Source organism: Leptidea sinapis, chromosome 11 (genome assembly GCF_905404315.1).
Source record: "Leptidea sinapis chromosome 11, ilLepSina1.1, whole genome shotgun sequence".
Lineage (NCBI taxonomy): Eukaryota > Metazoa > Arthropoda > Insecta > Lepidoptera > Pieridae > Leptidea > Leptidea sinapis.
Window position 1 is genome coordinate 5477673 of NC_066275.1, and position 21020 is coordinate 5498692.

The window sequence follows — 21020 nt, forward strand, 5'->3', positions numbered from 1 at the left end:
ACACAAATTCAAAATTTAACAAAATCAGATTTTTTCATGAACATTTGAACAAACGCTATCACAAAAATTGTATTGAATAAAAAAGACAATCCAATAAATTCATCATCCATTAAAGAAATTCAACAAACATTCAGAAATAGTACTTCTACTTCTAATAATGGATCTTCTTAACATTATGCAGTGGAATGCTCAGAGCATTATCAGTAATAAACAGCATCTAACACAATATCTTTATGATCATAATATACATGTAGCAATAATATCAGAATCTTGGTTATCACCTGATAAACATTTTAATATCAAAGGATATCAAATAGAAAGAAACGACATTGGTAACAAACACAATGGCGTAGCTATTTTAATTCATAATTGTATAGATTACAGAAAAATACATACATTTTCTGATAATTCCCTGCAAAACATCTGTGTTAGAATTACTTTAAATAATAGAGAATTAAGTATTGTTAGTTTTTATTGTCCTACAAATTGTACACCATCCTTTGATAAACATAAATTCCAATCTTTATTAGAATCAGTGCCTGAACCCATGATATTTGCTGGTGACTTCAATGCTCATCACACGTCATGGGGATGTAATTCTGTTAATTCAAGAGGTAGAGATATTTTGGAGATTGTTGATGATAATAATCTGGTTTTACTTAATAGCGGTGAAGTGATTACAGGTGGTTCTTTGTCATGGCATCCAAATGCTCTTGATTTAACTTTGGTTTCTCCATCATTGGCTCTATTGTGTGATTGGTCTGTGGTAACGATTCACTTGGCAGCTATCATCTTCCTGTAATTGTTAAAGTTTTTGTAAATAATAATATAAATAACGATTTACCAAACAATAGTTGTAACATATGACTGCCCATTTACCCAAATTTTAAAATGGTAGATTGGAAAATATATGAACAAAATGTAGATGTAGAATTGTGTAAGTTACAGGGTCAAAGTTTTACTCCATTGGAGGCTTATGATGTATTTTGTAAAATCCTTTTTTCTGCAATTGATAAGTCTCTACCAAATTGTAATTTGTTTATTTCTTCGCCTTCTAGTAATAATCCCAACAGGAAGTTGGCTAAGAAGCCTGCCCCCCCTGGTGGAATAAAAAATGTTTATAAGCTGTTCAAAAATCTAAGTCTGCACACCTTAATTTTAAGAATAATCCATTAGATGAAATATTTATAGAGTTTAAAAGATTACAAGCTCTTAAAAAACTTAGTTTGAAAACAGAGAGATTGAATAGTTGGGTTGAATTGTGTAATTCCTTTAACAGGTGTACTCCTCTGTCAAGAATCTGGAATTATATGCGGAAATTTAATAAGACATATACTTCTAATAATAATGATAATAGTTGGGTTCAAGATTTTCTGCGGAAGTATACTCACGACTATGTACATAATATTTCAATTTTTTCCTCTGTCAGTAATACAAATTCTGTAAATAGCTTTTGATTTGTGCTTTTGGTCTTGATGGTATTCCTTACATTATGTTGAAAAAGATTAGCAAAAAGGGGTTACACTTTTTTCATGAAATATTAAATAATCTGTGGTTAAACAATGATATACCCCATTCATGGAAATCTAATTGTCTATATACCCATATACCATAAATAAAACCAGATAAAACTCGGTCAAATCCAGATTCTTATCGTCCTATTGCATTAACATCATGTGTTGGCAAAAATTTTTGAGCAACTAATAAAACAAAGATTGGAATTTTATGTAGAACAAAATGGTATTTTACCTGCTAATCAATTTGGTTTTCGAAGAGGAACATCGGCTGGTGAAAGTATCTGTCAGTTACAGCTTGATATCCAAAATAGTCTAATTAATAAGAATTTTTTGATGTCTGTCTTCTTTGATGTTGCTAGTGCTTTTAATAGTGTGAATATAGATATACTTTGCTCTGAATTGCTTTATGTTGGAATTCCAAACAAAATAATAAACTGGATTCATAAAATGGAGTCAATTATAGGGTCCAAGGTTTGCATCTGTTGGAGTTTGCCAAGGAGGGATACTCTCTCCATTAATTTTTATCTTGTATATCCGACGTTTAAATCTGATTTTGGGTTCAGAAGTCAAAAATCTCCAATTTGCCGATGACTTGGTTGTCTATTCATCTGGTAAAAATTTAGCTAATATTACTAACATTCTTAACAAGTCCTTGGAGGGTCTGTATACATACTTTACTTATTTGAATCTAGATATCAGTGCTTTAAAATATAAATGGATAGTTTTTAGAAAGGCAAGTAATTTTATTCCTTCTGTAAATTACAATAAAGTTTCTATTCCTGTTTCTCAAGAAGCTAAGTTTTTAGGTGTGTACCAAACAATTATCTTGGAAAAAATAAATAGAATTAATAAGTTCCAGAGCTAATACAGCATTTAATGTCCTAAAATCTTTATGCGCAACATCTTGGGGAGCTGATCCCAAAATTTTGTTGCTTCTGTATAAATCTTTGATCCGTAGTCATTTCGAATATGGTTTTCTCTGTTTTGCTAATAATACTAGGTTGATAGATATCTTAAATAAAATACAAAATAAAAGTGTGAGACTCATTACTGGTGCATTTAAAAGTACTCCTATCAATTTGATGCAAGTAGAGTGTAAACTTCCTCTATTAACTATAAGATTCTCTTTTTAAAAACTTTGTAATCCACCATCAATTCACAATCCTATTTATATACTACAGGGCTTTCCTCAATATTTAAGTTTTCTTGAAACTCTACAAATTCATCATTCACCTCTTCTTCCATGCTATCTGGGTAGCTTCAACAGTAAAATTCCTGCTATGAATGTGATAATTGATCATAGCTTATCTTCAAAAGAAGATGTATATTGTAAGTTTTCTGAGTTTTATAATCATAGATTCCTTTACACTGATGGGTCTAAAACTGAGTCTGCAGTCTCATTTGCTATTTTTGATGGTTTATTAAATTCTGGTATAGGATATAAAATAAATTCTAATGCAAGTATATTCACAGCTGAGGCTGTAGCTATCCTTGCAGCCTTGAAACACATAAAGCATAAAAATAATGGGTGTTATGAATGGCTGATAGTCAGTGATAGCATGACTGTTCTTGAAAATCTAAAAAATAACAAGTTTAATGCTAACACTAATTATTTTATTTATTTAATTAAAGAGTCTTATATTAAGGTTTTATTTATGTGGGTTCAATCATGTATAAGGTAAAATAAGGTTAATTAACATATGGAAAAGGCATTGGAATCATACAGTCCAAATTGAAAACAAAGGTTTATGGTATGATAACAAATATTGATATCTTATGTCTTACTGAACACTGGCTTAGAAAATATGAGCTCATTTTTAACTCCAGTGGTCATCGGGTGGCAAGTGTGTTTAGCAGAGAAAAGGCAACACATGGCGGCTCTCTTATACTTATAAGTAAATCATTTAAATTCAAAGACCGTAAAGATATTGTGGGCCTCTGTTGAACATACGATTGAAATAGCCTGTGCAGAGCTTGAGTGTGCCCTTGTTGTAAGTATATACAGACCCCCCGATGCATTATATGAGTTATTTGAGTGTATTGGAGGAGGTTCTATCAAAATTATCAGAATCTAAGAAATATATTATGATTTGTGGTGACTTTAATATTAACTTATTAGAAAAATCCAACACAAGTATTAGATTCAAATCTTTGTTTAAATCATATAATTTATCAAATATTTTCTTAGAACCTACTAGAGTAACCAGCACCTCTAAAAGCTGTATTGTTAATATTTTTACTAATTATATACCTATTTCTCAATCAATAATTAGTAAACTGAGCTCAGACCACTTTGGTCAATTAGCCTCTTTTAATATTGAAGGGAACAAATGTACTTCAACTAAAAAGTTTATGTTTGTTCCGGTAAACAATAGGCGAATGGAGAAATATAGAGGCAATGTTTCAGAAAAACTCTCAAACTTGTATTTGAATTATAACAGTACTCCAAATGAGATGTATGGTAAGTTATTTAAAATAATTAAAACAGAGTTTGCTTCTATATTTACTTCAAAGACAGTCAACTTGGGTGGTCTCTTGTCATTTAACAACTGGGCAACAGCTGGTATTCATAGGAGCAGACAACGGTTATATGAACTATATAGTGAGAGATCATCATGTAATCATGACGCATCTTTCCTTGTATATGTGAAAAATTATTCGAAATTATTTAAGAAAGTATGTACTATTGCTAAGTCAATGCATATTAGAGAAATAATTAAAAATGCTTCAAATAAAATAAAAATGACTTGGAAAGTTATTAACTAATCTGGAAGAGCGAAAGACTGCAAGTTTGAATATAATCTAATAATAAACAATACAAAAATCCACTCTGAGCAGGAAGTAGCTTCTGCTTTTGAGAATTTTTTTTCTGACATTCCAGTTTCCATCTCAAGCACCCTTGTCTTGACATTATTTGACATTATAGTTCACGATAATATGATTGCTTTTTGCTTTAACGCGCACCCTTGTCTCCTCCACCAGTGTTGCCGAGTCACTTCTTTCGGAAAATGTTAAGGAATGTAAACAAAATTTCAAACTCAGTGTTGTTAGCCCAGCAGAAATAATTAAAACTTTCAGATCCTTAGAAATGAAAAAAACTGCTGATATATGGGGCATATCTGTAAAAATAATAAGTTCTGTTATTGACGTCATAGCACCATATCTAGCACTAGTTTTTAATAGCTGTATTGAACATGGCGTGTTTCCTGACCTTCTGAAGTATAGTAAAATTACACCAATATTTAAATCGGGACTCACTTCTGACCCGAATAACTATCGCCCTGTTTCTAAGCCAAATGCTTACTCACTTTAACACTTATAAGTTACTTCATATAAAACAATTTGGCTTTACTAGGGGACGCTCGACTACGGATGCAGGTGTTGAACTCATCAGGAATATTTTTGAGGCCTGGGAGGAATCACAGAATGCACTTGGTATCTTCTGTGATTTATCTAAGGCTTTTGATTGTGTTCAACATTCAACGCTGGTCAGGAAACTATGCCACTATGGTATAAGAGGATCTGCACTCGATCTTCTGATCTCATATTTAAATAATAGGATTCAGAGGGTCGAGGTGAATGGCAGGAGATCTCATGGGACTCCTCTCGGTATGGGGGTACCACAAGGGTCTATTCTTGGACCCTTCCTCTTCCTAATTTATATAAATGATCTACCAAACCTTGTACAAAAAAAACACAAGGTGGTATTGTTTGCGGATGACACTTCACTTATATTCAAAGTGAAACGAGGCCAAGTTTTATATGACGAAGTAAACAATGCTCTATCTGACATCGTGTACTGGTTTAGCGCCAATAACTTATTGTTAAATAATCATAAAACCAAATATATTAAATTCACCGCGCCAAATGTTAAAAATGTAGATGCGAATATTTTATTAAATGGAGAGGTGGTAAAACCAGTGGAATCTGCTATATTTCTTGGCATTACTCTTGATTCCAAATTGCAGTGGGGCCCCCATATTGAAGGATTGGCGAATAGGCTTAGTTCTGCAGCATATGCGGTTAAGAAAATCAGACGGTTAACTGACATAGATACGGCGAGATTAGTATACTTTAGTTATTTTCATAGTATTATGTCCTATGGTATATTGTTATGGGGCAGTGCGGCCGATATTAATACTATCTTTGTGCTGCAGAAGAGGGCTATTCGCGCGATTTATAACCTAGATCCTAAAGAATCATTAAGAGAAAAATTTAAAGAAATAAACATTTTGACTGTTGCTTCTCAATACATTTTTGATAATGTTTTGTATGTTCATAAGCACATTGAGGAATTTTCTAGAAACTGTGACATTCATAATGTTAACACGAGGAACAAACATAAACTTGTTATGCCTACTACTCGGTTGGGTCGAGTTAGTAAGTCTTTTGTAGGGCGATGTATATGCTTCTACAATATGTTCCCAGAAAATGTACAAAACAAATGTGTTACGAAATTTAAAAGAATTGTTAAAAAACATTTGTGTGGGAAAGGTTATTATAGCATAAACGATTTTCTTAATGACACCACGGACTGGGAATAAAGCGAACACCCTCAGGCTCTTTAATTATTAATGTTTATTGTACGATATTACATTGTAATCCATATTTTATATAAAAAAAAAGCCCGCTGAGTTTCTTGCGCCCATTCTTCTCAGGTCTGAGGCAGTCTCTTTTGAATGGGTGCTAGATTTTGACGTTCAATAAGTGATTATAAATCCTATTTTGAATAAAAATATTTGAATTTGAATATGCTGCACATAATGTTCCTATTGGAACTACGCCTTGGTTTTGTAAAACTTACGAAATATATAATAGAAAGTTTTACAGCAGTCTTTCACGGCTCCGTTTTGGACACTGTCGTTTAAATTATCACCTCTTTCGTCTCAAAATGGTACCAGGTCCACATTGTGATCACTGTAACTCCCAAGCAGAGCAAACTCTGTGCCACTTATTCTTCGATTGCTCATCCTTTGACATTACTTGTGTTAATGGATGAGCGAATTGAAATATATGGTAATCCTGATTTGGTACCGCGCTCCACCCAGGCTCTAATTGTAAATAGTTCGACATATAAACCTTTGTTTAAATTTAATACAGTTGGACAAATTTAGCTAGTACATAAATTATATTTCATGTAATAATTGTAATATTAAATTTAAGATTTTATATAATAAGTTCTATTAAGTTTGTATATTTTTTTATGCTAATATTTATGTTGTATCATTATATTTTTTGTTCTATGATATTTTTAATGTAACTTTAAGGACGCATTTACGAATCCGACAAAAATAAGATATTTTTCGGTAGAGTTTGTGATGAAATGAAACTAAATCTAACACAACTAACAATAGCCACAAATAGATTACTTCTTTATCTCCAATTAGCGGGAAATATTTGCTTTAAAATTTTGATATTTTATGTCGTAAAAACGATTATCCGTTACCTTTTCACACAAAATTGACGAAATGGGGCTTCATTCAGGATCAGTTTTCTGCTACTACTTACATAATTTTTTCTCTTAAAAATTACGTAAGGGTAACAGATATAATAATTTCAAAAACGCGGGAAATAAATTAATGAATATGTTATAAATAATCTCAGGAAAAAATAAAAATGAATCGTCTAAAATTCATATATTTTTCTGATAAGCATGAGCTTTAAAGTGTGGTATTAAAGCATAATTTACACAGAGCCAGTAATGCTGGCGCCAGTCTGCAGACAAGCCAGCGTTGGCCTGGCCCTTGTTGTTTAGACGAGGCCATACATTTACGGATATTTTCTTCGGGTGTGCACACGTTTTAAAAAAATAATGGATACGCGGCAAAGGCAGTTGAAAAAGAAATGTTTAAAAAACATCTCTGAACTATTAAGAGAAGAGTTGATTGATATATTAGAAAACAAGGGAGCGAAACGACTTTGGATAAGAAAATGGTTAAGCGATAGACCTGTAACTGGAGCTTATGCCTTGTTGCTGAAACAACTAAGATTAGAAGATCCTTCTGAGTACAGGTTAGCGTTGCGGGTTACTGTTGAAAACTTTGATGAGTTGCTTTCGCTTATACAGAGCTCGATTCAGCGCCAAGACACTCTGATGAGAGATGCATTACCAGCGAAAATAAAATTAGAAGTAACGTTATCGTTCTTAGCAACAGGAATGAGTTATCGAAGCTTGAGTAATTTTTACCGTGTTTCTAAACCATCTATATCACAATTCATACCAGAAGTTTGTCGAACAATTTATGAAGTATTAAAACAGTATATTAAAGTAAGTGTTTATTTATTTACTTAAAATTGAAATAATAAGGCACACATTATTACAAAATACAACAAACATGACAATGTGATTTAAGCGTTATTGAATGCTTGTTGAATGGCATCACTGTTGTCTACACTTTCGTCATAACTGACATAATTATATGGAGTTTCTGGGGATAAGACATCAGTGGTATACTGGGAACACGAAGAAGAGCATGTCGATGGACTGGGATCTGGAGGAGGAGATTGTAGGTGTTGCCAGAGAGTATTGGGGTACTGTGTAGCTCGGAAGAACTTGTGTAGAATTCCAATTAGTAGGTAGCGTATTTTGCAATTGCTGAACCGATCGTTGCATTTGAGACGCATTCTTGGCTCGTATATCTTTGAGCATGCATTGAGTCAATATACTCTGTATCTTTTTCTTAGCAATGACTGCCTGTTCCTCTGTCAATTTTTTCATTTGTGCCGAGACGCTTTTTCCAAATAGATCTAGATCTGTTTCTTCGTATTGTGTGTTATCGTTAATTTCCCTTAAGTCATTTATCATGTTAGATATTTGTGATAACTTGCCCCGCTTAGGTTTTGTGGGTGGGGTAAATCGTGGTGTCTCTTCTGCAGACTCATTTTCTAACCCATTTTCAGAGCGTGGAACCAACGATGGTCTTGGTTCATTGCTATTCGATGATCCTGATTCATTGCTATTTGGGGTATTCATGTTGTCCTGTAATTATATAAAACAAATTAATGTAATTGTAATGTTATAGATTTTTTTTGATGACTAAAAATGGTATTAAATAGGCCGCTTTCATTACTACCCTTTTTTACAGGTACCAAACGCAGAAGAATGGAAAAACATCGAAAGGGGATTTAAAACACGATGGAATTTCCCCTTATGTTATGGTTGTATAGACGGAAAACATGTGACAATTAAAGCTCCTCCTAAAAGTGGAAGTTTATACTTTAATTAAAAAAAAACAAGCAGCGTCGTATTGTTAGCTATTGCTGATCACGACTACTGTTTTTCGTACATAGATGTCGGCGCGTGTGGTAGCGCATCTGATGGAGGAGTTTTTAAAAATTGTTCTATATACCAATACCTGGAAAATAACTTATAACCTGACAAGGGAGACATCGTGGGAGATGCGGCATTTCCACTAAAAACTTATTTAATGAAGCCGTATCCAGGTGTAAACCTCAGTACAGAAGAAAAAGTTTTTAACTACAGGTTATCTCGGGCAATGTATTTGGAATCTTAGTTAGTAGATTCCGGGTATTAGAAAAGCCAATATTAACTAACTTGGAAACAGTAGATGCAATCGTTTGTGCTTGTTGTGCCCTTCATAATTGGCTACGAAAGAAATCACAGTCATACATCACCGCTACTTGTGTTGATAGGGAAGATGAACAGGGAAATATTCTGCCCGGTTCATGGAGGAGCCAAATACATGCCCTACAGAGTATTGGCAATCAAGGTAGCAATCATTCAGCAGAAATAGCAAGAGAGAAAAGAGAAGTTTTAAAAAATATGTTTAATAACGAAGGAAGAGTTCCTTGGCAATTAAATAGCATACATTAACAATCCACTTTGAAAATCTACATTGAAACGGACAACGGACAAATACCTACACGAGCTTCTTTTGTTGTAGTACCTATGCGTGTGTCTTTAAGTGGCTTTATAATTTTCCTTAAATGTAATTTTAGTTTAAAATAAATAATAATGTGGTTTTACTTACTATGGTTTTTCTCCTAATAGAAACCGGCTTTACAAACGAATCATATTCATCAAACCATTTTGCTTTTGGCTTATAAACGCTTCCCGCAGCCCCAGTTCTTGTAGATTTTTCGATTTTGTCGAGTTCCAAGTAGTACGTATTTCGAATACTTTTGATTTTTGATTTAACTTCATCGATAGTCAGTGCTTCTATATTCATTCCTACACGAAGTTGTTCTAGTGCCGAAGCGCGCATTTCTTTATTTTTATATGCATCGCAACGCTTATCCCACAAGCATTCGTGCTCTCTATAAAGTTGTACGAATTTTAAAGTATCCTCTTCATTGAATTTTCTAGGCATTTTATCGCAGAAATTCCAAACAAAACAACAAAGTACACACACCGTACGGACGTTCGCCAGTGACTGGCGAGATGCGTCTACACGTGTCCGCAATGCTGGCGCTGGGGTCGAGGGGTATGCGGGCGGAGGTCACTGGCTAGAAAAATAGACGGGCGCTCTATTCTCGCCAGCGTTGGCAGCCAGCGCTGGCTTGGCTTGAAAAACTGTTTACACAAGGTCAATACCAAGCCAACACTGGCAGCCAGTGTTGGCTCCGTGTAAACTATGCTTATGGGTTATTTTATTTTGTCCCTCCGTACGCATTGCACAGAGAGATCTATCGAAACAACGTCAGTCCGCGCTCGGCCGCCGTCGTGGGTAGACACTGTGCCGGTTTAAGCAGCAGCTCGTACTCGGAAAGATCGCTGTACGAACGTGAATATTTTTTGTAAGCTCTACAATACTGTGTTTGATACTTTACATATTTTGAACGCAGTCAGAATTTCAAAAAAATATGTTTCTGTATTTTTTTGAAGAATTAGTGATTTATTTTCATCTCTAAATAAAAGGTCTATATTAAATCGAAATCCAAGATGGCGCCTATGAAATTTACCAACTTCTCTTCATGGGTGTCATTTTCATGGTTCTCGGGGTCAACAATAACGAATATCGGGTCAAAATCGAAATCCACGATGGCGTCTATGAATTTGACCAACTCCTCTTCATGGGTGTCATTTTCATGGTTTTCGGGGTCAACAATAACGAATATCGGGTCCAAATCGAAATCCAAGATGGCGCCTATGAATTTTACAAACTTCTCTTCATGGGTGTCGTTTTCGGGGTCAACAATAACGAATTTCAGGTCAAAATCGATATCCAAGATGGCGCCTATGAAATTCACCAACTTCTCTTCATGGGTGACATTTTCATGGTTTTTGGGGTCAACAATAACGAATATTGGGTTAAAATCGAAATCCATGATGGCGCCTATGAAATCTACAAAATTTTCTTCATGGGTGTCAATTGTTTATTTTTTTGCGCGGTGGCCATCTTGTATTTCAAAAATGATCCCAAAATCGTTCTCTGCACCCTCGAGAACCTCGGATACGATACCCATATTGTGGAAATCATATTTTTGCGCGGCGGCCATCATGGATTTCAAAAATGATCCCAAAATCGTTCTCTGCACCCTCGAGCACCTCAGATACGATACCCATATTGTTGAAATCATAATTTTGTGCGGCGGCCATCTTGGATTTAAAAAAAAACTGTGTTTACTACACACGACGTTATGCGACAGAATTGCCATCTAAAGTTCTAATATTTAACTACTAAACGAATACATCAAACAATTATCAAAAATACATAGGTATTAAAAAAAAAAAACAAAATTCAAACTTGCTAAAGTATCAAATTCATTTCATTCCCGCAACTAACTTTAAGTACGTGTATGTGTTTGAGCGGTGTCAGTGTAGTGGTGCGATTCGATACCTCTCTGTTTTGAGAACGCGTCCTTTAGTTCATCTCTAAATATAAGGTCTATATTAAATCGACATCGGGTCAAAATCGAAATCCAAGATGGCGCCTATGAATTTTATCAACTTCTCTTAATGGGTGTCATTTTCATGGTTTTCGGGGTTAACAATAACGAATATCGGGTCAAAATCGAAATCCAAGATGGCGCCTATGAAATTTACCAACTTCTCTTCATGGGTGTCATTTTCATGGTTTTCGGGGTCAACAATAACGAATATCGGGTCAAAATCGAAATTCAAGATGCCGCCTATGAAATTTACCAACTTAGCTTCATGGGTGTCATTTTCATGGTTTTCGGGGTCAACAATAACGAATATCGGGTCAAAATCGAAATCCAAGATGGCGCCTATTTATTTTACCAACTTCTCTTCATGGGTGTCATTTTCATGGTTTTCGGGGTCAAAATCGAAATCCAAGATGGCGCCTATGAAATTTACCAACTATCTTCATGGGTGTCATTTTCATGGGTTTCGGGGTCAACAATAACGAATATCGGGTCAAAATTCAAATCCAAGATGGCGCCTATGAAATCTACAAATTTTTTGTAATGTGTGTGGTGTTACATCGTCAAAATTAAAATTCATTCATAAACTTAAATTATATTATAAAAGGCCTGTCTAACAATATCCCACATGCTAAATCATTTCTTCATTCCCTAAATATATATTTACGTTTCGACATTTCATCCACAATATTTACTTAAAACACAAAATTTGATTTTGAAACACCTACCTATAACCTATTCACCACAAGAAGCTCTACCCTTTTTATCAATTATTACCACCATTTTATGTCAAGAAGAGTTATTTCAATAGATATTGTAATCATAAGATATAAGCTATTACATAAATGTAACGTATATCTTCCTTAATCCCGCATTATTTTCAAAAGACCAAAGGAAATGTCATGTATCAAACCTGAATCTAACTTTCAAAGACCTAACCAACGATACCCAACAAAGCAAGTCTCCAGTATTTTTTTCAACTCCACTTGTAGGGGAGGTGTCCTTAGGGGGGAAGCTACGTCCAAAGCACCAGACAACACAAAAAATGGCGTGCGTACAAAGTACACATGTCAGAAGTGAAACTTATTTGTGAAAACTAATTTTTAAATCTCGTTTATATTAATAATTATCCTAATCTGTTCTCTAAACCAATTGATTTTTGTCATTATTAGAAATTATTACATGTTTTACCAATTATTATTAATCATTAAACCTGCACAATACAAAGCTAGTAGGGAAGATGTTCTACTTACTCGCGGCCGCGCGCTAAACCTGCATGATACAACGCTAGTAGTGAAGTTGTTTTACTACATAGCGGTACCGTCTGCTACTGCCGCGAATGTAGCATATTCACATTTTCTCACCCTATCTCAATCAGACTCAATCTCCCTCCCCTCATTTTTGGATAAAAACGTCCTTAATTTTCGTGACAGTTTATTCCGTTTCATCCGTAAAAAATTTACCCTCATGCGGGCAAACAAAAATGATCCCAAATTCGTTCTCTGCACCTTCGATAACCTCGGATAGGATACCCATATTGCTGAAATCATAATTTTTCGCAGCGGCCATCTTGGATTTAAAAAAAACTGCGTTTACTGCACACGACGTTATGCGACAGAATTGCCATCTAAAGTTCTAATATTTAACTACTAAACGAATACATCAACCAATTATCAAAAATACATAGGTATTAAAAAAAACAAAATTCAAACTTGCTAAATTATCAAATTCATTTGATTCCCGCTAGTAACTTAAAGTTCGTGTATGTGTTTGAGCGGTGTCAGTGTAGCGGTGCGATTCGATACCTCTCTGTTTTGAGAACGCGTCCTTAATGTACAATTGTTCAGGTTAGTTTCTGTCAGTGTTGACAAATGCTAAAGAATATGACTCTATCGGATTTGACTTATAGCATTATATTATGGCTATTCCAAAATGACTAATGAAAGACACGTATTTAAGATATTTCTTAAATTTAGTAATTATACTAATGAAATTAGTACATAACGGACTATACTGAAATAATACTAATGACTTAAACTAATCTATTTACTTATGTAAAATAATACTAATGACTTAAAACTAATCTATTTCACCTATGTAATATAAAACTGATGACTAGGCAGCATGGTCTCTGATCTTAGCCTGTTCTTTGTGGAACGAATAAAAAAAAAATTGTCAAATGTCAGTTTTCAATCCTTGCTCCAACAATTACAATCAATTACAAAAATAGAATAGCCAAAGATGAAAGTTATTTTTATTTCATATTATTTTATTCCTATATGAGTGTTTTTAATATAATGAAGTAGAGCAATATTATGAAAAAGAAACCTATTATGTGGAAAATACAGCTTAATTACTAAATTGTGGCTCCAAAATTATGATTTTACTTAAGCCTAAATTAAAATTGTCTCGAATAGCACGCAAGGTAATCCTGAGGTTTTCATTACAGTCATAATTTGAAGGAATATTCTAGCTTCATGATTTATTTGTTTCAATTGTTGTAGGACTACCTCAGTGTGATCGGTTGTAATAAAGGATGGTGCACCTTGAAATGTCAGAGATGCAACTATATCCTCACTCCTTCACGATAAATGATCTGCCAAATGAGTTACTCATTTATATATTTTCTATGATAGATTTTGAATCAATATTAGCTGTAGTTAAAGTTTGTGTGAGATGGCAGCAACTCTGTATGGCACCATGCATTTGGGATAACACTAGACTCATAGTATGTATGAAAAATTATGTTAGAATCAGTGATAACATTGTTCCATTTGTGGCAAAATATTTAAAAAATGTTAAACTACAGTATTTTAAGCTTTACTCCCAAGTAAGAGCTTCCCTCATCAGCTACTGCCCTAACTTAACTCACTTAGAGATAAGTATATCTCAAGTTGATAGTTGTATTTTTGATGATCTGGGTTACTGGCCCAATTTAAAATTCTTGAGTTTCCGTAATTCTTTAATAGTTCAAAACCCTGAAGGACCAAATGGTAATTTTGTATATCATTTACCTTTTGAAAAATTAAAATATTTAGAAACATTAATATTATCAAATTTCGCTTTAACACATAGTAGCTTGTACAGCATGTTACAATGTGTAAATTTAGTTAGTATTAATATGGAAAAGATGAAGAACATCCCTGCTGATTTTCTTGAATCTCTTGTAAGGACTAAGCAATCAAGTCTGCAAGCACTTCATATTTATGGGGATACTTTGAATGATGATATTGTGTTTTTGATTTCGAACTGCAAACACCTTCAGGTGCTACATATAATGACTTGCAAAACTTTATTTGACTCGAGCTTGCAACATTTGTACAAACTCCAAAATTTACGTTCACTTAAATTACGGCATGGTTATTTCTCTACAAATGCATTATTGGCATATTTTTCCAAAAACAAGTTTCAACATTTAACCTATTTAAGTCTCTCTAGGTGTGTACATGTTACAATGGATGTGGCTAAAGCTATCAAATCTAGTGCATCAAATCTGAAAGAACTCTCATTTTACCTTTGCCCATTTATCATTGCCCCCAATTTTAGAAGAGGGGAATTGCATAAAATGTTCCACATTGAATTGTTGCTTGATTGAACTGACCTCAATTGATTAAGGTTGTCAATAAAACAAAGCTTAGTAATCCGTCCACCTTACTAGATACAAAAATGTATGAATTTATTTGAAGAACCTACTTTTATAGTTTGTTCTATATATTTATATGAAATATGAATTTATAGTATTATGCAGTATTTGTGCAGTAAGTTTTTATATATGTATAATATAATAACTAGGATGAATTAATGATTGTGTGATGATAACAAATGTTTTTTCTAGCATAAATTACATATATGTAACCAGTATTTAAAATATAAAGTATTATTATCACAAGTTGTTTGTATGCTAAAAATGACATACCTCTGTTGTTTATTATGATGCTAATGTCCCACCTGAACCTGTTATACTTAATTTAAACAGTATTATGAAGAATCAATCAAGTGCTTTATAAATCCAATTTAGTCATGTTCAACCTGATAAATTTATATGTTTAAGTATTTATATATCAGACGGAAATATTAAAATAATATTTTTGATATATTTTTACACTGCCCGTGTATAATATTAATGTAAACCTATAAAGTAGTTAATTCAAAGTACCTTTCATATTGGTTATTATGATTTGACAATAATTCATTGTTGGCTAGAGCCTACCACAGCATTAGATATTTGATAAAAAAGAGGTAAATATTTTATTAGATAGGAATTATGAATTCATAATTTTGATGATAATTTTCCTTTTTACTACAAAAAATTTGTTTAAAATTGCAATAATATTTTGTGAATTTAATCATTTGAAAAAGTTATCCATGCCGATTTTCGACATATCCTCTCCACTTGTTGTTTAAAACTGAATAAATGCCTAAGCATGATATATGGTAGGTGTGTATGTCCTTGTCAGCTGGCTATTTTAAAATAGGTACTTTTGAGTTTTTTCTAGGTTTAAATATTTTTATTATTATAAATTGATGTAAACTATTAAATAAAAATATTACTAAAATGTGTGCATAATCTATGGGTTATATAATGATATGACTAGCATTATATGACTCGATGGGCATGTCAATCTGGTACTATTATTTCTTTGTTGAGAGCATAAGCATCAATGTTTGAGGGCAGCCATTATAGAAATATTCTTGTAATAAAAGAGCCCAAACTGTTATATATTAAAATAAAATTCTATGATTACACTTATTAGGCACATTTCATTGTCATAAAAGAGTTATTTAACAGTCTCGGACCAAGCATTATAAGCCATATTTTTATTGGATAAACACCATGACTACATGTAATGTATGTTCATTTTAAATGAAATGTCCATGTAGTATAACACTATACAGATTACTTCTACTTATGTTATAATGTGATTTGATATACATTTGTGTTGTGAAATTGGAAATATATTTTCAAAAAGATTTTGTTTGTTTCAATATAACCTCATATACCATCACCATAACAGTTTCCCATTGATGTTAGTTATCTGTTTGTGGGATTATTATAAGGCAATCAAACATGTGCATTGCTTGATTAGACTAGTAAGCAAACAATGCCTATCATTATTTACATAGGATAATATTTTTGATACAAGAAATTTAACATGCCAAGTATTAATTTGTTGGTATTGAATGGTACTCATTCACCGTACTCTGCTGTGTAACATTCGGGTAAAGGCAGCTGGAGACTAACAGCCTTTCCCAATATACTATTTACAGAGAGAGATACATACTACCTTCTACTGTCAGTAATTAGCTACCTATCATCTGTAATAATAAATAATCTCAACTTCAACAGCAATCACAGAATGGTAAAAGCTTAACTTCAGCTCAAAAATATGAATAAAAACAGACCATTTAAAATAAAGCAAGGTGCACATTAATTAAGGAAATACAGAGCAATAGAAAGAATAACTGGACAGCTTTCTCAAAATAACCAATCAATTAAAATACAATAAATTTGAGATAATTCTGTCTGGGAAAGAAAAAGACTGACAATGAGACGGACACTATAAAATGGCTTACAGATAAAACTAGGGTTGCTTAAAAACCGAGCTAAATTAATTTAAAATCAAGTGTAAAACAATATGTATAAGAGGAAACATACCAGAACTAAATAAACAAATTAAACACAAAGAGATATATATGCTAGATGTCTGTATTGAAAAGACCGGAGGAATAAAAAAAGTAATGAAGAAGCTGAAAGATAAAATTGATTCCATACCGAGCTTAATAAGCAAGAAAAGCAACAGGGTAGCTAAAATTATAGCAATAGGTAACAACAGAATTTTTCAGAGATCTGTACACCAAGAAAAACGTTAGCCAGCCTGACCAGCGGAGAAGAAGTACGAATCATACTACCAGCAGAAATAGATAGTGATACAAGCCCAAAAGAATAATAGGCACCGGGATCTGATAGAATAATTTAATAAAAATAAACATCATCATATACCGATCCTTACACATATCTGTAATGATAATGTTCTGAAGAATGAAATAATACCTGACCAGTGGAAAGAATTAACCATAATACTTTTACGCAATAAAAGAGACAAAAGTACTATAAATAACTATAGACCTAAACCCCATTTGCCGTATCACCGCTCTTCGACAACACATCCTTCAAAGCCACGCCTAGTATCGGAATACTGGGTCTCGAAATCTCGAGCGATTGCCAATTCCGTGGCCATCTGAAGGGCAAACCCAAATTGGCTTCGAAGAAGCTGGGCGTCATTAATAGAGCACGGCAATACTTCAAGCCGGCCCACATTCTAGCGCTCTACAAAGCGTAGGTCCGGCCACACATGGAGTATTGCTGTCATCTCTGGTCTGGCGCAACCCAGTATCAGCTCGACCCATTTGACTGAAAGCAACGTAGCGCAGCTCAAATTGTCGGGGACCCTGTGCTCTGTGAACGGCTGAATCACTTGGCGTTGCGTAGAGATGTCGCTTCATTGTGTGTCTTCTACCGCATTTAGCACGGGGTGTTCCGAAGAGCTGTTTAACCTGATTCCTGCCGCCGAATTCCACCTTCGCACGACACGCCACAAGTTAGGATATCATCCTCACCGTCTGGATGTGTGGTGGTCTTCCATGTACTACAAAGCTGTGGAATGAGCTCCCTTGTGCGATGATACGACATGGGTACCTTCAAAAAAAGCGCGTACACCTTCCTTAAAGGCCGGCAACGCTCCTGTGATTCCTCTGGTGTTGCAAGAGATTGTGGGCGGCGGTGATCACTTAACACCAGGTGACCCGTACGCTCTTTTGTCCTCCTATTCCATAAAAAAAGACCTATAACCTTAATGTCGAATATCTACAAAGCATTTGCCAAGGTAATTTTAAACAGAACATCAACAAGGATTGACAAGAACCAACCGAAGGTTGTTCCCTTGCAGGATTCAGGATTAGATAATCCACACCACATACAAGTTGTAAAGAAACTATTCGAGAAAGGCAAGGAATCCAATATAACATTTTATTGCTGTTTTGTAGACAGAACCAAAGCCTTTGAGTCACTGGAACACTAATTGATATGGCACTCTCTGAAAGATCTAGGAGTTCAGAACAAATATGCTTGAAAACTTCGAAATGATTACACAAAAACTAAAGCAAAAATAAGGCTGGAGAATGTGGGTAAGTAAATAAATTTGGAAAGAGGTGTACGGCAGGGTGATGCTATTTCATCCATACTATTTACGGCGGTCCTAGAGAGCCACCTGCCCGCCAACTGCATTGGGAAAAATGTGGATTGTCTATCAACGGAGAATACCTGTCACATTTAAGATTTACTGATGACTTCGTAATCTTTTCACCACTACCAGCAAATAATTGTAACAGAGTTAGCCGAAAAAGAAGCCCAATAGAATTTGTGAATAACTCTATCTCGATCAAGTAATCTCGTCAAAAGACAAATATTTTTATTCAAAATAGGATTTAAAATCACTTGAACGTCAAAAACTACCACTAATTCAAATGAGACTGCCTCAGAAGAATGGGCGCAAGAAACTCAGCGGGCTATTTTTTTTTTAATATAAAATATGGATTACAATGTAATATCGTACAATAAACATTTATAATTAAAGAGCCTGAGGGTGTTCGCTTTATTCCCAGTCCGTGGTGTCATTAAGAAAATCGTTTATGTTATAATAACCTTTCATACTCAAACGTTTCTTAACAATTCTTTTAAATTTCGTAATACATTTGTTTTGTACATTTTCTGGGAGCTAAATACCTTTATTTATTTACGGTGTGTGTGGATTGATGCATCTACTGTACCATGGCCTGGTATTATTCTTGATACAGTAGTAGTCGGCCGTGACTGTACTCAATCAACTGTTTTTACGTATTAATTAACATTTTTTTTTGAGTATTTGTAGTTTTAGTATTATTGCTGAATCACTTTACATATATTGTAACTGAAATGATTTGTGAGTGAGTGATTGTCACAAAAAGTTTCTTGCCACTTCTTATTAAAGCTCAACCCTCAAAGGAGGTGGATATAAAAAGAAAAGTCATTTCCTTGACCCGCCTGAATAAGGTGATTTTGATTTGATTACCCTAAAGCAGGGGTTCTCAACCTTTTAGTAACCACGTACCACTTGAAATTTTCAGAGATTTGATACCTTATATTTCTATATATTTTTATTTATTTATTTATATATAATATATAGTTATATATAATTTAAATTTGGTCAGGTTTAGGAAAATAAAAATGCACTCTACAACTGTATGTATGTATTTACAAAATAAAATGTATCATACATTAAAAACAATCTTGAATTAGTTAATTGAACACAGTCATTTAAATATAAACAGATCCTAATAAGCTTGTTGTTGTTTGTTCTTGATCAAATTTTCAATATCTGGGTCGATTGAACTTAACTTGATTCTCAAGTCCTCTTCAACACTAATGCGGTTTCGGTATTTATTTTTGATGAACAGCAGCTCTGAAAAGCCTGATTCACATAAGTACGAGGTTACGAATGGAATTAAAAAGATTATCGCTTGTTCGAACACTGATGGATATTCAGTTTTTGTCTCCATCCAAAATTCTATTAAAGATTTTCTTTAAACGCATCTTTCATTGAGCTGTCACTTATAAGGTCGATGAAACACTCTTTTGAGTGACTAGGACCACTAGGAAATTTCCCTGAAAATGGATTTCTAATCCACTCATATTTAGAAAAATCTTGATTAAAATATTTATCAAAACTCGTTTGAAGGGCTTCCATATGACTAGTGATATCATCAGTCACTTCTTGCTTCAGAGAAATATCATTTTCTTCCAAAAATGCAGCAAGAGTAGGGAATGCAGAGAAATCCTTGTCCTGTGCTTGAGAGCGAAACAGAACCAACTTTTTCTTGAAGGATGATATTTTATCGTTGGTAGTGAACACTGTTGTACTTGGCCCTTGAAGTCCCATGTTCAAGGTATTAAGCCTATCAAAAATATCAGCCAAATACGCCAATCGTGATAGCCATTCTTCATCATTGAACAAGTGTTTCATGTCATGATTTTGTTCACTTAAAAACCTAAAGACTTCTGACCTCAGTTCAAATAGACGAGTTAGGGTCATGCCTCGTGACAACCATCTTACCTCGGTATGTAGGAGGAGAGTTTGATATTTTGCACCCATATCTTCACACATTAAAGAGAAAAGATGTGAATTAAGAGCCCTGGCCTTAATAAAATTAATGACCTTTACGCTATCCATTAAAACAGACTTAAGGTTGGCAGGCTTAGAAGCCTAAGCTTCTCGGTGAATAACGCAGTGAGTACTTTGGCATTCTGGAGCAACTTTTTTATTCTTGCTCCTAATCCACTTAAATGACCCGACATAGCTTTTGCTCCGTCCGTGCACAAACCAACACATTCAGACCATGATATTATCGCTTTTATAATGTACTCATTTATGACATTAAATATGTCCTCAGCTTTAGTGTTTCATTCAAGAGGTTTGCAAAATAAAAATTCTTCCTTAACTTCACTTTGATAATCAAAACGTATAAATACAAGAAGCTGCGCCATATTTGTTATGTCTGTGCTCTCGTCTACTTGCAGTGCAAAATATTTACATTCGCGCAGTTGAAGTAAAAGCTGTT

General features: G+C 34.0%; 1 protein-coding gene and 1 long non-coding RNA gene across 6 annotated transcripts; one reads left to right on the plus strand and one right to left on the minus strand.

Annotated features, from left to right (window-relative positions):
* Window positions 1–454: 454 nt before the first annotated feature.
* On the minus strand, window positions 455–4416 carry LOC126966771 (uncharacterized). 5 transcript variants are annotated; one of them, XR_007729791.1, is made up of 5 exons: window positions 4265–4416; window positions 2751–2945; window positions 1392–2125; window positions 1152–1300; window positions 455–796 (listed from the first exon to the last, which is right to left on the minus strand). It is a non-coding gene; the product is annotated as an uncharacterized LOC126966771 (long non-coding RNA). The 5 variants fall into 5 exon arrangements; XR_007729792.1 differs by lacking the exon at window positions 2751–2945 and having other exon boundaries at window positions 4025–4416; XR_007729789.1 differs by lacking the exon at window positions 2751–2945 and having other exon boundaries at window positions 3469–4416.
* Window positions 4417–12933: 8517 nt separating this feature from the next.
* On the plus strand, window positions 12934–16337 carry LOC126966733 (uncharacterized). The gene is made up of 2 exons (XM_050810998.1): window positions 12934–13791; window positions 13871–16337. Exon 2 carries the CDS (start codon window positions 13903–13905, stop codon window positions 14959–14961), a length of 1059 nt encoding a protein of 352 aa, XP_050666955.1. The 5' UTR covers window positions 12934–13791; window positions 13871–13902; the 3' UTR covers window positions 14962–16337.
* The last annotated feature ends 4683 nt before the right edge of the window (window positions 16338–21020 follow it).